Genomic DNA, 20848 nt, shown 5'->3' with positions numbered 1-20848 from the left:
CTTTTCTCACTTTACTGAGCAACATTTTTGTGTGAAAGGAATTAAAGGCCTGTCTCATATAGACACCTGTCCCAAATATAGGCCTGTTGTGTTCAGTGATTTAAGCAAATAATAGCCTGGGCTACTAATTGAAGTTTTAAGGTAGTTAGCATCTTTCATTTGTTTATGATGTTTGCTAGCTTGTTAGCTTGTGTGCCACCTGGCGGTGGCTGACACATGGTTAATGGTTCCAAAACATACAGAAATATTAGCTATGATGGGGTTTTTGGTAGATAGTGGAAGGAAGCTCCAGGGTACTGACAAGTTCTGCGCTGGAGGTTTCAGGTTTATTTGCTGTTGTTAGCCCCTGTCAATATGTGACATACCTAATCTAGCTTGACCAGTGCACGTTTGAATCTCAAATTTTAGGGAAATGCGCAGAGTAGAGAAATGTAGAAACACTTCTCTGGTCACAAACTTAGCATAGATACAAGTCACTGCAGTCAAGGTCATTCACATACATAAACATAAGAGGAGAGGACATAAACATAAGCAAAACACATTTTTTATTGGAGGGTGACTTTAGGTAGGCTACAGTACTTGAGTAAATGTACTCAGTTACATTCCACCATTTGACCTCTCTGTAGTATGTATTGCTTGTGAAGTTGCAACAGTTCCTGGCATCTCAGAAACTACTCACCACCTTTAAACCAGAAATCATTTTGCACCATTAAAACTGGAATCCAGAAATAACTTTAGCAAGTAAAAACTGTAGAAATATGTAAATCAAAAGCAATCATCAGAAAACAGAAGGTCACTGTAGCATCTGGAGCTGTATCACAAATAACAGTTTCAGGTGGCAGGCAATATATTAAACTTAAATGGCACCCACTATGCTTTTCTTATTTTGTGTCTTATATATAATGCTGGATGATTTATGTTCATTTAAAACGTGGTCAAAGTTAAAATAATGCAACTCTGACCTTGTCAGATATTGACATTGGGTCATGGACTCTACGTCCAGATATGACTTACAAGATACCATGGGTGCGTTGGTTGTTGCCGTTCTGGGACGCCATGTGAAGTTCTGAATGTTACATGTATTTTCTTTTTAAAAAATACCCTTATGTTTATCGTTTACATCTTTCAAAATAAACGCACTACGTCAGTACAACACTGCAAATTGACATTTTTTTCCTTCAACAGCTAATGTGTATGGTTTAGTTTAGTTTAGGCAACAAAAGCATGTGGTTAGGTTAAGGACAAAAAGAACTGGATTTGGCTTTATAATCTTGGGATATGAACACCGCTTTCCTAGGCGAAAGTCGGTGTTTGTTGGACCCATCCACCACCATCCCACCCACCCTACTCAGATTTTTGCCACCTCAACTTTTGTTCTTGTCCTGCCATGTTTCTCACTTAAGCTGCCTGCTGCCATTTACCTATAACAGCAAGTGACTGCATATCATGCCAACGTTAAAGGATGGCTTTTTTCATCAGTGTCTCATGCCGGAAGCACCAGATTTTGACGACTTCGGAATGAGACTGGGTTTAATAATGAGGTTAATGTTTGTAATAGTAATCCCTGGGAGCGAAACCTCAGGCTTCAGACTGTTTTAAATTTTTTCAATGGGTTTTCTACTCTGGCTACACCATAATGATTTCTTTGTATGGTCATCTGCTTCAGGCATGCTATTGCAAGTGTTTGCAATACATACATCGCTACATGTAGCTACATGCTTACAATCCTTTATAAATGAAGGAATGACTGTGTTTAATTTCTACACATGGCGTAATATGTGTTGCAGTGAGCAGTATTTCTTCAGTTCATAAAGAGCCTCTCTTGCTGCTGAAAACAGTAGTGATAGCCATGAACTGAGTGAACAGAAGAACAGGCTGGTGATGTTGACGAGCCCCAAATCAGAGAGAGGACCTCTGTCTTCTGCATGTGGCCAAAGGACATCTTTATTACCAGTAGCGTGTCACTTTATTTAAAAAAACCTTATGTATAAAATAAACTTTCACATGCAGAGGATGTTTAAATAGAATTTAAATCTGGAATGAGAAAAAATTAGACTCTGACCTTACTCTTCTGAAAAAGAAAAAGATAGACTACCCTCTTTTCAGCAAAAAGAACAACTACATAACTTTCCCCCTTGTCTGCCCTGCTATCCCCTCCACTTATTTTCACACAATCCCTTATTGTCCACAATTACTAGAATTTCATCCTTAAGTGTAGCTTCTCAAATTTCCCTGCTCAATTAGAAGAACACCGTGTTCAGGTACCGCTGAACATCTGGCAGTTCACATCCAGACTAAAAGTGGAACATTTTAATGACGAGCATGAAGGGCATTCATGAACACAATTATTTTGCTCACATGATTCAAATTCATTCAAACTGTTTAAAACCTACTTGTTAGAGCATTGCACCATCACAACTGCTAACTCATTACACACACAAGCATTGCTGGGTGTGTATGACTGAGTCATATTTTACTACGTTCTCTCTTCTCATTGCATTAGTGTGACTTGGCTTTAAATGCCTAAATTGTCATAAATACTTAATGTCTGTGCTATTTTAGGTCCATCTCACCTACAGTAATGCATTTTTAATACCTGGCCCAAATACCTGTTACCTGTTACATTTCCCAGTTAATCCCCCCAGATCTCCCTTCTGCTGGCTATAAAACGCTTTCCCTCATATCTCGCTTATGTAACCAAAAGCTGATGATTCCAGGAAAAATATCTCATAAGCGACTTTCCAAATGTGTCTTTTCTGGAGGGCTAAGTCCCACAGGAACCCCAGGGCAGAGGATGTACTACACTGTCACGACTGTCATCTAGAGCTGTAATGGCCCCTCCTCTGGCCTCCATCTACTCCCCACAGAGTTGATTTGATGTTTTTGAACTCCTGGCTAGCCCGCCAAATATTTCACGGCCCTTGCCCTACATTGCCAGGCCTATTTAGGTTACATCTACTATTTAACACAACATCACAGCTTGCGCGTTTGATGTGACTTTGTGTGGACGAACTGGTGAGAGCAGAAGAGGGAGTTATAGCAAGTGTTTCTCTGCCATTTGTGTGTTTGTGTGAGAAGAAAGGAATTGAGTCAGTTTGTGGATCTTTGGGAGCAGAGACCCAAAGCTGCCTTAGCTAAGCCTTCTAAAGCACCATCTGGCAGGCTGGGCCTCCTGTGTCACCCTACTCACTAAGATTACATTCTCCCCTGGCCCTCCATCCCTGTCCTTTCTCCTCCCTTACTGTCCACTTTGCACTCTTCCACCTCACCAGCATACACATACGTAGTAAAGTGAAGTTGTGGCGACTGTATTCCCAGAGCTGTTATAACTCAGGTTTGCTAAAAATTGTAAATTAATAATGAACTAGAAGTCATTTGAGACATAAGAGGCAGAAATAATTTGGATTTATTGTTTTGGTTTTACAACAATTGCAAGCCATGTGGGTTAAAACACTTTCTTCTTTCCCTCCATTTTCCATTTCCTGTATGCACAGAGATGTTGATATATATGTTTATATATATGTATATATGTAATTTACAACAATTTTGAACATGTTGCTGTGATAACAGTTATATAATGTCTTTTACGTCTGAGCAAATAACCCGAATAATGTCATCATGGGTTAGCTCCACATGGGCTTGGAGCCTCCATTACGAACTGTGACATGGAAATATGGGCACAGGCCTTTTTCACAGCAGACTAAGGGTGGGAAAACCATAGACTGTATTAAATAATAGTCATGGCCACCATGGTATCACCCTTTGGTTTGCGGACTCCTGTTTTAAAGCCTTGGGTCTTGCATTTTGGTCGTCATCGTCATCGAGTTTTTGGAGCCAGACGTGACCATTTTTGGATGAGTGGGTGGTAATAACCCCAACTATATCTGCTAGTTTGGTTACTGACATGTACTTGCAGTCTATGATTAACTGTGATAATGCTTATGCTACTTTTCGCCAGCAAAAAACAGGCTTAAGACCATTAAACAAAATGTACTTACTGGAAAAACTGAACACCGAACTCCTTAGACGGTCTTGTAGTACAACCAAATGCAGATCAGGACTTTTTTTAAGTGATCAAAATTTTACAGTTAACTTTCATGAATCCAAATCACACTGAAATAGTGACAGCTACAGCTATAGTCTGTGAATCTTGGATCATGCCATGGTCATGTTACCCAACCATAGTAGCTGTGGTAGCGTCTTGTTACCTGACGGCACTCACTTGTCATTAAAAAGCAGCTATGCTCTTAATTATGTGTAACTCTACACTATAACAAAATTTAAATAAATGAGTTTAATAAAAATTCACCCCTGTATAGTTGTCATTAACGGGGAAATTACATATAGAGTCCAAAACTGTATTTTTTAAGATGTTTATTTCTGTTGTTTAGGTGGACATTTTAACATGGAGGTCTATGGGGATTGACTAGAACTGCGGCTTTTTGCACTTCTTTGTCGGTTTCATTTGTCAGCCCTGGAGGGTGCTCCTTGGGGTGCACCACAAATATCTCTTGAAAGACTGTCTCGTTGAAGAAAAGTCAATTACAGGAAAATTTATGACACAATTCTTGACATTATGATAGCCTGTAACAGTTTTGTAAGACAGGGCTATATGTTCCATGGCTATGTTACATGGCTGAACCTATTGGATAGTGAAAGGTAACAGATGTAAGTCATGTACATCATACGTTCTAAGCTAATCTACTACTTGAGGTTTGGTGAGGGGGCTGAGCAAAAGCAATTGCAGATGGAAGCATTTTGATTTCTATGAAGTTGAGGGGAGAAGGGACCTGGACCTTATCAAGGATCTTTATAAATATGCAATGTTAGAAAGTAGTAACAAATTTTAATAAATAAATAAATAAATCATGTATAGAAATCAATAGTTTTCATGCATCAAGAGGCATCGTATTATAATCGCATCATAGCTCTCTGAATCAGGACTGAATGAAATCACGAGGTGCCAGAGATTCCCACCCCTTCAGCAGACAGTTTGATTTGTCCCAGTAGGAGAGGCACAGGTGCTACTGATAACACTAACAATGGCTCTGTTGTATTCGAACGTTTCAGTGAGAGTGACAGTGAGCCAACATGCATGATACCAAGAACCTGAAATCAAAGCAGCTAAATGGAATTCAGCCATGAGTAATTTCATTTTTTGCACCTGTGCTTTTCCTACTGTGACAAGTTTATAAATCTGCAGTGAAAAAGGCCTATTTATCGTATCAGCCAGGGGTCTAATAGTCTAATGAGAGATTGAGTGGCATCATGGGAAGTGTCGGATCCAGTCGTCGGATATCTCAGCCTCTGCTGCTTTGATTCTCCCAATTCTATGGGAATACAATTTACAATTGATGCAGTACCCCTTAAAAAAAGGCCGTTCTGTATAATGAGTACTTTGTTTTACTTTTACTTGAAGTGCATTTTGCTGAAAACACTTTCAATGCAGAACTTTTACCGGTGATGAAGTATTTTCACACTTTGGTACAGCTACTTTCACATAAGCAAAGGTTCTGAGTGCATCTTCTACTGGTGCCAGAAGCATTTAGAACAAGCATTAGCATTTGTATTAAGCAGTGTTGGCAAAACTGTTGATGTGTTTTGATTTGGTGACACACCTGAGGCTGACAGGTACACACCGTGATGTGTCAGAGAATTTGTCAGCATTGTGAAAATCAAAACTTTGTTTTGGCAGAAGTGTTCACAGCAGCTTTGCAATTTCTGAGTCAAGTAGTCCAAGTCAAGTCTGAAGTCAACAAAGTTGCTTTCAAGACAAGCCTAAAGTTGATTTAGTGCCTCAAGCGCAACCTAAGTGCAAGTACCCAACTCGAGTGCCCAGCTCTGGGAATGCACTGGATGTGTGTGTGTGTGTGTGTGTGTGTGTGTGTGTGTTGTTGTTAAAAAAAGATGAAAAAATACATGTTGTATATGGTGTAACAAATGCTAAAAACATCTACCTGCAGTTTCAAGAGGAAAAACGGTAAGCAAGGGATTTCTGGCTGGACTCAAAGGACTTACAGTTACTGATGAATCAGATAGACTGCTAAAAACTGAAGCACCACTTTAAAGCTCCTGGTGCATTACAATGACACACGATGCAGTGGTGCTCTAAAAATGTTCTGTCAGTTTTCCCTAAGCATGTAATTTTTAATACTCAGAGGTGGTGCAGACAAAAATAACTTCCATTTCCCACATCCATTAGTTTAGGCTAAACAACACCTCCAGGTGATGACACAAATACATTTCCTGTCACTTTACCAGGTCTCATATGGAGTCAGCTTAAGCACACTCTGATTAGCTGTTGAAATCGTTTGATGTAGTGTGGTGACAAGCAGGTCGTGTTTCTATATAGTACAATGCAATATAATATATTTCTCACGAGGAAACCAGTTATTAAAGTTCATACAGGCCGGTGTGTATTGCAGTGAAGAAATATGACACATCCATCAGTTATGAACATTCACAAACTACACGCTTCAGCTGTTGTTATTCAACAGAAACATGTAAAACATGCTAAAAATATCAAATTGTATGTGTGAGTGTGAAATGTGCATCATCGCAGATGGCCTGGAGCAATGAACAACAATGAAGGGAGGACGATGTTTGCTTAGAACCCCCTGCAAGTTTCCATGAAATCATGAAATAAATATGTGATGTGAGTAATGGCTTGTCATGAGTAAAGAAGAGATAATTCCATTGTGTCAGCACGCTGAGAACGACAGACAAATATTTTATTGCATGCTTTTGAGATGTGACAAAGACAATTCAGCCATGTTGGGAGATCAATAAGCAGCAATGTGTTTTTGGAAGATGAAGAACTTGTCGTTTGCTCAAAGAGCATTTTGACAGAATTTACACAGTAATTCTGGGAACACTACTGTCAAATGTGCAGATATATTCACCGAGACACGAGCAGAGGAAACGTCATAACTGCTACTTTAACATTGTTCAAAATGCCATTTCAGCTGGACAGATGGCATCATGGAAATATTACTGTGGAAATGTTTATAGTCCTATTTACAGAACTGTTCCTGTCCTGCCATTGCACTCCTACCAACGCTGCCACAATATACATCTTGTAAATGTGAATTTCCAACAACTGAGAGCCATAAAACCTGACGTACTGTGTGGTATGTCAATGAACATTGGCGGATGTGACACAGTGCATTGGCTTACATGTCTGTGCGAAAGGCGACAATAATGTGGTGTGAAGAGATCAAAGCAATATGATTTTTAACATTGCTTAAAATGTCATGGCATGTGCTGCAGATTTAGTATTATGGAAATGTTGACGATAACACGTTTCCATAACTGTTTCCCTGCAATATTTGAAAAAGATGCTGCCTCAATTTTAGACATAATGGGGGCTGAAGTGCACACTCTGGTAACACGCAGGTGTTTACGCTGGCAATAGAAACTGTAGAGAACTAAAACAAGATTATTTAATTCTTGACTTTTCTCAGTTTTCATCTGGCAAGAATCAAAAATGCGTTGTCTGGTGTCGTCTGTGTAATACTTACGCTTGAATCGGGAAGACTGTGGTAATCTCCCATGTGGGGTAAATTTCTACATACTAAATTATTGCTGACATTTTGGCAGCAAATAGAGTTGTGGGCCAATACTGTCTGTCTACCAGATTCTGGACTCCTCTCTCCCTTACAACGGGTCTGAGGCTAATGTTACATTCATTGTCAATACAGGTGGACAGAGTCTGTCTTTTGGGATGAGGGGATTTGCCGTGCTCGTGGAACCGTGCTGCAACCATATGGCATGAGCTGTCCCCCTAAACACTGATAACTAATGTCCCAGGATGCTTGATGTACACTCATGAATACGTACTGACACATGCGCGCAGGTGCATGCACACATGGAAATAAACCAGCTGCATCTGCAGTCACACACATAGACACACATTAAACAAACATATGCACACACATTTTCATTTGGCAAAACTGTAATTAGCCAGCGCTCACTTTTAGAAGACATAGTGAATAGAGAGAAAAAAGCAGCAGGGAGGAAGAGACGGGGCGAGGGAGAGTTATAGGGAGGGGGAATGATAAATGATGGATTGAGAGAGCTCTAGCTAGACCCCGAGGTTACCAGTGTGAGGGAGTTACAGCTGGCTAGCTCATTCCGTCGAGCTACAGATCTCATAATAAACATCACATGGGTAGTTTGGGCTGGCGGCTGCAGATTAAGCCAGAGCTGTTAGCTCTTTAAAGACTGCTCAATGTTGCAGCCAGCCAAGAACCTATTTATAGGGCGGCTGGAAGTGCATCAAAGCAGGTAGGAAGGGAAGGCACTGGACAGGCACAGTTTTCAAGCTGATTTATGTCCCTCAATCAGTGTAATAACAATAAACTGTCAACTAACATGCCACTTTTATTTGTAATTTATGGTACTGCGCTCCTAATAAAGCTATGTTTATTTCTCCCCTGTCCCTCCCTTCCGCCTCCTCCTCTGCTTCCCTCTGTCTCCCTTCGCAGAGCTGCCCAGCAGTCCAGGTGGTCAGTTCACGTTTCGCCCGCTGCCTCCGCCTCCCCCTCCACCCCATGCCTGCACTTGTGCCCGCCCAGCGCCCTACACTCAAGTCAGCCTGCAGAGGAAGACCATGCCGACGCGGTGCCAGGCCAGTCAGGGCAGCCAGGGGGCAGACACAAGCTCGAGCACAGACCAGGCACAGCTTCACAACAGCTGGGTGCTCAACAGCAACATTCCCCTAGAGACCAGGTAAGAGAATGCAACACATGGAGGAAAAACAAGTCCTTCACAGTAGAGGTTATGTTTCAGAATGGGTTTTTTTTCCCAAACAAATGAACAAAAAGACTTAAGATGATTTAAAGAATTTGGAACAAATGGAAAGCTTCGTTCCAAAAGGCTTTCAGTCCAAAACGGTGGATATGTCATTTTGTAAGGAAAGCCTTCAAATGAAAATATCTTCAAGGCAAGCCGCCCTACTTCAACATAATGTCACTTGATTAAAGACATTGCTTTAATCTCACAAATGAGGCTCATTAGATTAAAGGAAATTATTTCGTCAGGAGTGTGAGTTGGCACACTTTTACAGTTTTTCTTAGAGAAATCAGAGTGGAATGATTAAGAATGAATGTCGGACTAAAGGATTTGTTAGGATGGACATGTTTTGCACATGTAGAGAGCAGTAAGTGGAACACCACGCAGGCCTCTGGGGTATTATTGCAGGACTTTGCACACCATCAAAGTCATAACGAATCTCTCAGGTTTTTTGGATTCTTTTCATTTTCTTACCCCCCACTGCAGGCGCATTCATGAGGGGACTGGTATCTGAGTTTCGACTACGTAAAATAAAAGTGTAAGTCAGTATCTTGTAGAAATCCTCTTTTCAGGAACACAATGTGATGCCGCTTCCAATTGTAGTACCTGGGTAAGATTTTTCCAAATGCTTGGAGATGGGCTGCTGGAATTTCATCCCATCAAACAGAATTAAGCATTTGCTTGCTGCATAAGTAATAATTGATCAGAGAATTATTTAGGAGATCCTCATTTGTGAGGCTGCTTTCGTGAAGAAGCAGCAAGGTGCAAAAGAATATGTTTGCATGTTTAATGAGAGCTCGGTGCAGCAGCTGAATTCTGGTATTATGAGTGAGGATGAGATTGGCAGGCTGCCACACCAGAAGAAGAGGGTTTTAATAAGTTATGCATTAGGCCATAATTAGATCTTACCTCATTTAAAGGAAGGGAAGAATAAAATTAGATTCAGTGACAATTTAAATTAATCATTGGCCAGACATGACTATCAATGTAAAAGACTTGTCAAAAGTGCATTGTAATTACACTACGGATCTGTGTGTGTTTATTTTAAATGAAAATCCACCGTAAATAAAATTCAAGCTTTCCTTTTTTTTGTTTTGCGTTACGAATCGTTCAAATGATATTTGCTGAACATAAAGAAGTCGCTCCCAAAGAGAGATGTGATTATAAAACACAATTTCCGCAGTGGCTCAGTATATTGGATGGTGCCTTTTTGTAGTAATACATTTTTGCATTTGGGACTTTATAGTCAAATAAGTTTCATTTGATAGTGCGCTATTAGTTCTGAACCATAAAATGTAATCATATTCATAGTCAATAGAATAGTGTCCCTTCATAACATAATTCAGATATTATTGGCTCTCTTCGATCTAGCTTTTGGTGGAGGGGGAGACAAAAAAATGACAAAGTCTTCACTGCTTAACCGTTTTGGGTTGGATTTAATAATCAAAAGCTCCCTCCTCTCTCTCCTCTGTCACATTCCCAGATACACTACTAAACTAATGATTTCATATTTCTGCTCTCACCCTGATGCCGCTGCTGCTATCAGCTCAATCTCAGACGTGAGATTAAAGATTTATCACCAAACTTGACACGGGGGTTTCATGCCGATGGAATTATAAGTGATGCTATGACCTTAAAAAAATTGTATAACATCTCTTGTTGTCAAGTACACTTCCACTTTCCTCAACGTGCATTTGATGAATCTGTATTGAAATGTATTGACGTTGCGTCAGCAGAGATTAAGATTGTTTGAAGTGTGCATAGATTTCCTTTTCAGCGGCATATCCGTTATATTTCTGGAGAGGCCGGCTTGTGTAAGTGGAAGGATGCAGATATGGATGTTCAATATATCTGACTGGGTTTCACACTGGGTGTGTTAAGAGGCATAACAAATGTTGGGACTGTAATAAATTGACTGGTGCCCTGCCTTCTCTCCTTCCTCTTATCACTGAGAAGTGAGACTTGAAACACATGCTGTGCATGTGCAGTGGCGTCAGAGGGGGCCACGGCCTTCTAATAAAATCGCTGCCCCCGTAACACTGGACCATTCTGGCAAAAATAATTGGAGGCTGATATTACTGTCTTTAAGAGGCTATCGCAGGCTTATGTTTTTTAACTAGGGAAGGTGTTGGTATCTTGTGAAACTGGGCAACCTAAGGCATCTGTAGGGTGCCAAAAATATTCATGAGGAAACAACTGGCTTGGTAATTTTTGAGCTTCCCTTGAGCTCTTCCCTCAAGATGAAAATAGGATCTATGGGTAGCCACGGTCTCTGTGAAGCCTTGTTCCCAGTAAATGTTTTATTGCTTATAATCGATGTACTCCTTTAAATTAAAGCTGTTTATCTGTATTTCTAAGGAAAAGAACAACCAGCCTATTTAAAGAACAATATCACCTAACACATTTATTTACACGGAACAAAACAAGATTATTAGTCTGTACACATCAGATAATCGGTACTATTAACTGTAAAATAAGAGGTATATCAGTATGTGATTCCTTAACTCTCCATATGCACATACTTTTCAACTAGCCTACATACTTCAACAGCATAATAAAATCCCTGAAATTCAGTTATGGCTTTAGGTTTTGGTGTGCCACCCCAAGATTTTCAGTGGCCCCATTTCTCCACCCCTTTGAAAGATTTCCAGGGGCACCATTGTGCATGTGCAGCTACATACTGAAATGAATATTTCTACACATACACACATATGATATATCTGCATGTACCTGTAGCCTGTGCACAAAGGCCCCCACCCACCCACACACATGCACAGTCATTCGCACATATCCAGGTACAGACAGCCCTTGGGCCGTAGACTCCAACCTCCTGGAGAGAGGGAACTCTCATTTTCTTCCTGTCTCGGGGGAAATCTGCCCTCTGATATGAATTCAGAGCTTCCTGGGCGTCGCCCCTGGATATTGTCTGAGAAGATCAAAGGCAGGCAGCCAGGAAGAACAGTGAAGCATTTTTAAAAGCACCACACAAGAAGAATAGAGTTCCACACGCGTTGACAAATGCAATTTCTTCAGCTGGATTCTGATCCCTTTTGCTCTGATCCACCTTCAGCAGAGCAATAAAAACACCACCGAGGACATGACCTGTGTACTGGCCTCAAAAATGTGAAAATGCTCACCCGTATTTGACATCTTTTTGTGTATGCTTGTCTTGTGTGGGCAACTCTGAGCCGAGCTATGTTTCTTTCTCTATGTGTGTGTGTGTGTTTGTCCTAAGTTTATCTCTGGCCTTTCAGATTTGAACTACCATTGACCCTTAGGTGTGTGGTTGCTCTATGTGCAGCCTCCTGTGTCCCCTCATCTGACTCACTGCTTTTCAGTAGACGCTGGATGGGTGGATGGAGAGAGGAGGGGAGGCAGGCAGTGAGGGATGGATGTCATCTGTCTCTTATGTTAAACTCAGCCATAGGGCCACATTATAGACAGAGGGAAAGAGAGAACACACACACAGAAATGAAGAGACCAAAGATGTCTGGCATAAATGAAAAAGAGATCTTTTAAGTTAAGTAAGGGAATGAAAATATCCATCTTACCCCAAATTAAGTCCATAATTGAGACCTAAAAAAGAAAGATTTGGATTAAAACAATCTGTCTATGTGGGAGGATTTTTTTAATATACTGAAACTGTCCTCATGTCCTCCGTTTCTGTCTGTTTTTATTGTATTTAACTCAGCTTTAATTGATGTTATTTTTCTTCTTCTGTGTGTTTGCTCTAATGCAAGTTTCGCCTTATGTAATGCTCTTTAAAGTGCCGGTATGTTTGAAAGGTCCTATAGAAATAATCTTGTCTGGCCTTGCACTGAAGTAATTTCACCAGTTTCTATGCAAATCATTATCTTTCAATAATTTCTTGCAATCTGAGTGATACAAGAGCTATGATCAGCTTTATTCTGTCATGCAGTAGGTGGCGAAACTCATTTCTAAAATATTCTTGATCCTCTGACCCCACCGGCAGAACATTGTTCTTGTTTTTAAGTAAAATCCATCTTCAAGGCTGAATATGAGACTAAATGACATGAGAAGATGGATGTGTTTTCTCCGTGTATGAGGGCAAATGGACGAGGTACGGGGCGGATGCAGTCTGGTGTCCAGCGACGCTGTCAGTCTGCTGTCTGGCCCCACTTTAATGGCCTGTCCTCTGAGGGCCCTTCAGAGACCGCGGTCCTACCAGAAGCCTGTGACCTCACACCCTTCGCTGCACGGATAGAATAACACTCTGGCAAGCTGCGTGTCTGCCCCCGACATATCGCACTCGCAGCCGGTATTAACCCTCAGAGAGCACACGGTAACCTGGGGCAATCATTGCTTGTCTGAGAATTCCAGGAGCTCCAGGATATTTTTTTTATGGAGAATACACTCACACACTGCAGATAAAAAATGAGTCATAGCTGCTTTTTGCTTTAGATTTTTTTTCTCCGAAACAGCCTTTTCTTTGTTTCCCCTCACCAGCTGTCTTTGTTCATTTTTTTGATGGAAGTCAATATGGTCAGAAGAAGCTGGAACTGCTCATAATTGCCTGGCCAGATCCACTTTTCCAAATTACATGATTTCCTTACCCTCGTATTTCTGCTTCCTCATCTGAAGCCCTCCAACCCTCGCCCTCCATTATCCAAACACAATATAGATGAAATGCTACCTAGATTAATTGCCCTTCAGCTTACTTTCCTATCATCATCTGCCATCTAACGTGCTCGTTTTCATAATGAAAATGAACCTCATCTCCGTTTAACTAATATAGCCGTATAACTTAAGTAGCTGCTTTGATGAGTCAAAAAAAGGAATAGGTAAGTCATTGATCCTTGGCTGCCAGGGCTTTTTTATTCTCTTTCATATCGGCACTGCTCTGCATTACAGAAGCTGCTCGTGATGTTGCACCAGAGAGGCACTTTGTCAAATTCGGGCTTTTTCTCTGATGAGAGACTTGGACTGGATAAGAGCTTATCATTTCATATTCTGTGGTTTATACATAATCTATACTGTGCTGTGGGTTACACCGCATAGCAGTTTTGGCTTTTCTATTGTTAACTGGTTATAGTGCACTAACTGTGAATAATGCCCGTGTTTTACATTTGTCACATATATTGCTCACCTCGAAGAAGAATTAATGGTGGAACATAATATAAATTGTGAGTGGAGTCGTAACGCTTAGGGATTTTTTGTTGCACTGCTTTTCTTCCTTGATTTTAGCTTTCTGGATTAATCTTTGATGATGCATTACTTGCAATTTTAAGAGACCACTTAAATTAAAAGCACACAAATGCTGTGGGATATTAAGGGTTTAACTGAATTACACAGTTCTCAACAGTACTGAGAGCTTTTATCAACAGGTGAGGTTCATTGGAGGGCTCTATGTTCATGCAGTGGCAAAGCAGAAACACGTCATTTAGAAAATAGCAGGAGAGGGGTCTCCTTTAAAATCTGCCACCTTGGGGGCCCGTTAAATGAGTTTCAGTCAGGCGTACTTGAGAGTAAGGCTGAATTCCACTGAGTGCAGATTATTATAAATAGAATCAGAATAAGATACTAGATACCTAAGAAAGGATGATGTACGTGCTGCGCTAAGCTAATTGGCGAAGGATTGAACCACTGTCCTAGATTGTTCCCAAATTCACACTATAATCTACTTAAAGGGACAAAAACAGTGGTCCCAGAGGTGGCAGGTAGTTTGTGGGACACACAATGCAGAGTGGCTCCCTGCTCATAAGATTAGGACAGCAATTAATTGTCCTTACGGTAAACTCCTCCCCCAGATAGCGATTGTACAATTGTAGCTCAGCAATTCTAAATCTCCACATGCCAAAGTGATGTGCACAGAGCTGAAAAAAAGAGTCATACTCTGCATGTTTTTTTAGTGTTTCCAGATCCCAACACAGAGGAGGAGAAGTGTGCGGGATGGATTAAACAGTGTGTTTATCTGCAATCATTAGCATGTCCAGCTAACCATTTTATGACCCACAGTAGTAACAGAGTCCCAAAGCCGAGGAGCACATTATTAAATAACTGCATTAGTTAGTGAGTTTAGGGTAACATTTATTGGATTTGGGGAAGTTTACACTCCAGTAAGTCCAACTGGCACTAGCACTAGCATTACATTTGCAACACACATCATCACCTGAGCCATTTCTCTTGCAGCCTATCCTTAGACCATGGTTTGTGTGATATCTTGCGAGCACCCCTACAGAATCATTTCACATAGGATGTCAGTCCCGGTCTCAAGGGTCAAAGTCCTGTGTTGGTTTGAAACTGACTGTCCAGCCTGACCTCCTTATAGCGCTTACTTTATTGCTCTTTATGCTCTGTCACCTGACTTTCTCCTTTGTTCTCATCATATGAGGGAGGACAGCCTGCAGCGCATAGGTTACGTGATCACAGCCTGCTGGCTCACAATTACGTGGGTTATATAAGTATTATAATGCATCACTTTTCATAGGTATAAGTTCAAGAGTGCATGAGAACAGCCTGTATCTTGTAACGTTAAAGTGAAAGCATCCTTTTTGAACAAGTAAGGCAAACAGGGAACAAGATAAAAATCTTACACGTTTCCTTATATCTATAATTTTATTAGGACAAAGTAGCTTCACTCTCAAAAGTCTTCTTATTTTTGTCACATCTTCTGCATACATTCATTCATACGTACATTCATCATGTGAGGATGCTTTTAGCGCAATATAATGTTAAAGTATGCAGCCAGCAGGTGCATATTTAAAGGGACAGTTCACCCCAAAATACAAAATACAATGTCTTTTTCCAGAAATCATGACCCAGTTTCTTAAGATAATCCACAGACCTTGATGTGAGTAGTTTCATGCAGGAACTATTTTCTCTCTACTGAACTACATCCGCCAGCGCTATCACAGTACAGAAGGAAGTGTGCATGTACTGCTCAGGCCTCCAGCAAAGCTGCTCAGCCTTGGAGTAAATTTTTCCCAGTGGCCACTTACGGTATTGCAGCAAACAAAAAAATCCCCTGCAGCCCAAAAGCATTTTCCTCATATGCACCATTATAAAAGAGACATCTGTAAAATTGTTGACAGGACACGTGGAGCAGTAGACAAGGTCATTTCTGAATCTTTCATTCTTAATTTTGGAGCCATGATGGTTTTAAATTTGTAAACTTTTCTCAAGCTGAGAAAAGCAATTTAAAAATCTGTGATATTATCACAATGTCAAGTCTATGAGCCAAGTGGGAACTTAAAGGCTGAGTCAGTGGTAGAAACACTATTATGCATACTGAGTGGGCCACATGCCACAGAAGTAAACCCGGAAGCTAGAAAACTTTTTTGGTGTATGCACCAGGGGAGCAACTTCATTGGAAAGAATAGGCACCATCTTGGCATCTGGTACCTAGTTATTATTAAAATCTATGGCACTGCTCATTCACCTAGCACCACTGAGCTAGCTAACGTTAGAGCTCAGTCAAGGAGGATGCCATTAGTGTTTACATTTTGCACTGTCACAAGCAAGAGCCTTTTGTCTAGAGTAGATGCATAGTGTGTGGGTCATGATACAGTTGGTTGAAAGAAAGTAGTTCCTACATGAAACTGCTCAAAACAAGGTCTTTGGATTACCTTGAGTAAGCAGCTCATGATTTCTGAAAAGAGACATTGTTGTTGAGTTTTTCAAATGTATTTTTTGGTGCATTGAGCACCACTAGCTGAGTGTCATCTAATTCCATTATATTGGAGAGAAGGCAGACATCTCTATGCCTTATATCTCCACCACTCGTCAACTCACACCACGACAATTTAGAGGAAAAATATGTATTTTTGTTTTAGGGGTGAACTGTCCCTTTAAGAGCCTTGTTGCAAGGTCTTAAAATTAGTCAGCTGTAAACAGTCAGCCAGATACGGTTTGAACCAAAGCCTGGAGCTAGCATTAGCTTAATTGGCTAGCTAGCTACTGCTGATAAAATCTGGCAGACACAGTTGGCATTTCAAGTTGCTTGGTATAAATCAGGTCTGCTTTTGTCTGTCTGTGTCTAAAATAAAAAACCCATTGTTTTAAAAGTGTAAACATTGTTAACTGCTGCACCCTGCACAAGATTTAGAGGCGAAGCTAGCAACAGAAACTAAGGAGGTGATGCTCAGCGAACAGTTGTAGGTTAGAATGAAATTTCGTCTTTGTGTTTCTCCCACAGACACTTCCTGTTCAAGCAGGGCTCTGGTTCATCGGCTCTACTGTCAGGGGCAGGGCAGGGTTACCCCCTGACCTCTGGGACTGTGTACTCCCCTCCGCCTCGGCCTCTCCCTCGCAGCAGCGTGACCAGACCACTGTTTACCTTCAACAAGCCTCACCGCTGCTGCAACTGGAAGTGCACGGCCCTGTCGGCGTCGCTCCTCACTCTCACCCTGGCCCTGCTGCTCACATACGTCATCGGTGAGTTACAGCACACACCAGCCATCAAGCGCGCGGGGTTTGTCGTCACGCGTAACTGCACAAGGAGATTTGCTTTTGTTTGCTCTGATTTTATTTCAACATTTTCAAAACAGATCGCTCGAGGGGCCAGGAAATTGGGAGGCTTGTCAAGACACTGCCTAATTAATTCAAAACAGAATCAATAAAAAATACAGAAACAAACTCCAACAGAGGTTTTTACACACACACAATGTTGCAGGCTTCAAAGGGTAATAAAATAAAGGAACCAAAAAAAAAAAAAAAAGAAGAAGAAGAAGAGTAGATCGATGTGGATCAAAGCAGGACAGCTGAAAATGTTACCCTCTTACTTGAAGGAGTTGGCTTTAAAAACAGCAGGTAATGTATTCCAAATGTGACCCTCTGTAGGATAGTCTAAATTGTAAATTAGCTGTCTTGGACTAAAGCACACAGAGCTGGTAATTATTCCATGATGAATACACGCATCCAGTATGTACTAACTCACTCACTGTTTTTCTTTCTCACTTACACACCCACAGCAACACAAACATGCACACACACCTTATTATTTTTCTACCTTTTTCAGCCATGTTATCTGTATTATTTTAATCTGTCCAGGTTCGCCTTCGCTTATGACCTTATTTTCTTGATGGTGCTTTTGCCTTAGCAAAATTGCAGTTTTTTGTGGTTTGCATGTTAAGTCTCAAACCTTACAATTTTTTTGTTTGAATTCAGATTGCATTGACCCTTATGACAACCAAAACAAATACACACACGTTGTATTTTAAAGAATTGTTTTCGGCAGCCCCTGATTAAGGTATATTGACTTTACTGATGTTATCGTTTGTTGTAATTTTTAGACACTTGATTTTTTTATATTTAATTTATTCATTTATTTTTCCATATTTTATTACTTTGATATCTACTTTTATACACACTGGAATGTTTCAGTGTGTAAGAATGTCCATGACTTGCTTAATGTCAGTGTGTTCACAATGTTTGATAGAGAGAAAAACAAAAACACATAGAAAAGTTTGCATGCTGGGAGGCGAGCCCTTAAAGTGGTTAAATCCTGTCAAAGAAAATGCCGCATAAAGCAATTAAATACATTATAGCACGTGGCTTGCTGAGGTTGTTTGTACGTACAGCACTTAAAGTGTGGGGATGGATCTGGCTGTGCAGGACTAGTGTAAAAACGGCAACAGGCAGGTGAGTGACAGGAGACAGAATTCCTTCTAAAATGGGCAGCCAATATCCAGCTTATATGTGCAGTCTACATCCTGTGAGTCCAGGACTGCTGTGGACTTTTAAAAAGTCACAAAAGGCATTGAATCCATTGTGCTATAAATATGGCCCTAACTGGTATTAAAATGTCATAAATCAAAAATGTAAAACATGCTATGACATGTAAAACAGGATTTTATTAAAACCTTTTTTCCTGACGTTGCATTGTAAAACCTTAAAATAACTGGAAACATTTTATTTTATTTTATTTTTTTTAAAGAATTGATCAAATGTTCCTTGGACATCACACAGATCAGGATAGTGGAACCATCAACACCTATTTGGTTTCTGGCTAGCGAGCTGTCACTGATTCCTGGGTGACAAAGGGAAGTGCAAATTCAAGAAAAATTATCTGTTAAACCAAGATTTAGCAGCATGGCTGAAACAAAGCAATGCCTACAAGGCTTGGTGTATTTTATGATGGAAATCAAAGCGGCGGAATCCCACATGCAGAGTGAAAAACACAAACTCGCCAAGAAAACCACCAAACAAACGCTAGGTATTTCCCAAGAAAGTCTAGTTTTATTTTACAACAAACAATTTATCCAAAATTTTCTCAAATCCTAAATAACTGATGTTGGCTCATGTTTTTTTCTCCAATTTTGGTTATTGTAAAATTGGTCTAAAATTTCATTCAGAGAGCAATTAAAAAAATTTAAAAGTATTAAAATCGAACTTGCCTTAGGCTGTAGGAACCCTGGAATCACACCAACTTTTATTTGAGTAGGCTGAGTGTCCATATTTTTTTTTCTGGCAAAAAAAAAAAAGCTGGCAGGGCGCTGGGGAAACAAGTGCCTCTCTGAAAAGTTCAGAGATTTTAAACTACAAGCGCTCAAAGTGGCTGCACAAAATGTCGGAGCAAAGAAGTAGTTGAGTGCAGTGCTTTTCTGCAAGTGGCCACATGCGGCTGGAAAAGCTCTCCTCACAATGGGAATAATTTTAAAAATAATAATTTTAAAAAAGAAAACAAAATGATATGGACATCGAGCGTAAAGGATCTAAATACTTCCTCCACCGCTGATTTTAACTGCGGATGAATACAGCATATTTCTGAGGCGCTCATGAGTGCAGATTGACTCCAGTTTTTAGGAGTAATGCTAATTAGGAAATCATTACCATCTTTAAAATCGAGAAAGTTCCTGGAGTTGTTCTGCAGTCTGGAAGATCATCAGCAGAGTCTGGCAAAGTCAAATACCAAATTTATTCATCGATCCCCTCCGATTGCACCAATTCCCTGTTCATCCTCAACCTTGGCCCGGCCCTCCACCTCAGCACATCGTTTTCCCTCCATGGCCCCAAGTGCAGATATCCCAACCCTCCACCCAGCCGGTTCATTTCCCTCCTGTGGTGGTACTCAAGGTCACGGCGGAGCAGGCGGGGGTTCGCATTAATCACACACACACAGACACACACATCACAGACAGACATCACACACACACACGCTGGCGAATCCATGCAGATTAATCCCCAGGCTGAACCATGCTATTCCATTAATGTCCCGGCCCCGGTAATTAGTGCATTAGTGAGGAGTGTGAGTGATGACTTGGAGACGACATCACCTTTTAATTGGTGTCATGCTCCACTCCTGCTTGGCAATGATCGATCTCTATGTTGACATCACCATGGCAACCACACCAAGACGTATGGCATGTAAGCACAGATGACATGTCAGCCTGTAAATCAAAGATATTCAAATAGCAAGATTAAAGTGGTCATGGACTTAATGTCTTTGTCTAGGGGGGGGAGAGGTTGAGACACAGGCCACCAGATGATTAGGTTCTCCCATTACATAATGATTCAGTAATTTTAACGAATTAATTAACAGCCACTCACAGAAAGAAAAAAAAGATCCTCCCTCAGTAGTTTTGCACCTTTTCATCTTCTTAAATAATAGCCATGCTGATATTTATTGATTTTGAGTTTGTCTCTCATTAAACCAGGTTCTTATTGAATATTAATTCTTATTATCATAGACATTATAATAAGAAACCGAATTCATTATCATATTTGAAACGTGATAATGAATTATTCTTTATTGCAAATATAATCAGCTCCTGTGGGGTATTCTACTGTCCTTAGATGGGAAGTTGTTACATTGTATTATCATATTTATGATTATTTTCATATTCAGTTCATAACAATAGACTTCTTAATTTATTTTAATATTCATAGATTTTATGTATTTTTCATGTAAAAGACCCATCACATGAAAGTAGAACTGAATCCATATGTACATTTTTTTTTTAATTTTTAAGCAAAAATACAGGATTTTCTTTTGTTTTTAGGATATAAATCTTATTTATTCGTTTAAAAAAAAATCTAGCAAAGCGAGTGCAAGGGAGCTATAGGAGGGAGTGGTTTAAAAATTGGAGTGAAAATT

General features: G+C 40.3%; 1 protein-coding gene across 1 annotated transcript in view; it reads left to right on the top strand.

Moving 5' to 3' along the window:
- Positions 1-20848, top strand: part of tenm1 (teneurin transmembrane protein 1) — a 246359-nt gene that overhangs the window by 57514 nt on the left and 167997 nt on the right. The window contains exons 4-5 of the mRNA XM_033632857.2: positions 8487-8730; positions 16949-17187. Of these exons, the coding sequence (XP_033488748.1) occupies positions 8487-8730; positions 16949-17187 (483 nt within the window). The remainder of the gene's footprint in view (positions 1-8486; positions 8731-16948; positions 17188-20848) is intronic.

Source organism: Epinephelus lanceolatus, chromosome 7, assembly GCF_041903045.1.
Source record: "Epinephelus lanceolatus isolate andai-2023 chromosome 7, ASM4190304v1, whole genome shotgun sequence".
Lineage (NCBI taxonomy): Eukaryota > Metazoa > Chordata > Actinopteri > Perciformes > Serranidae > Epinephelus > Epinephelus lanceolatus.
This window is presented reverse-complemented; position numbering and strand designations above follow the sequence as displayed.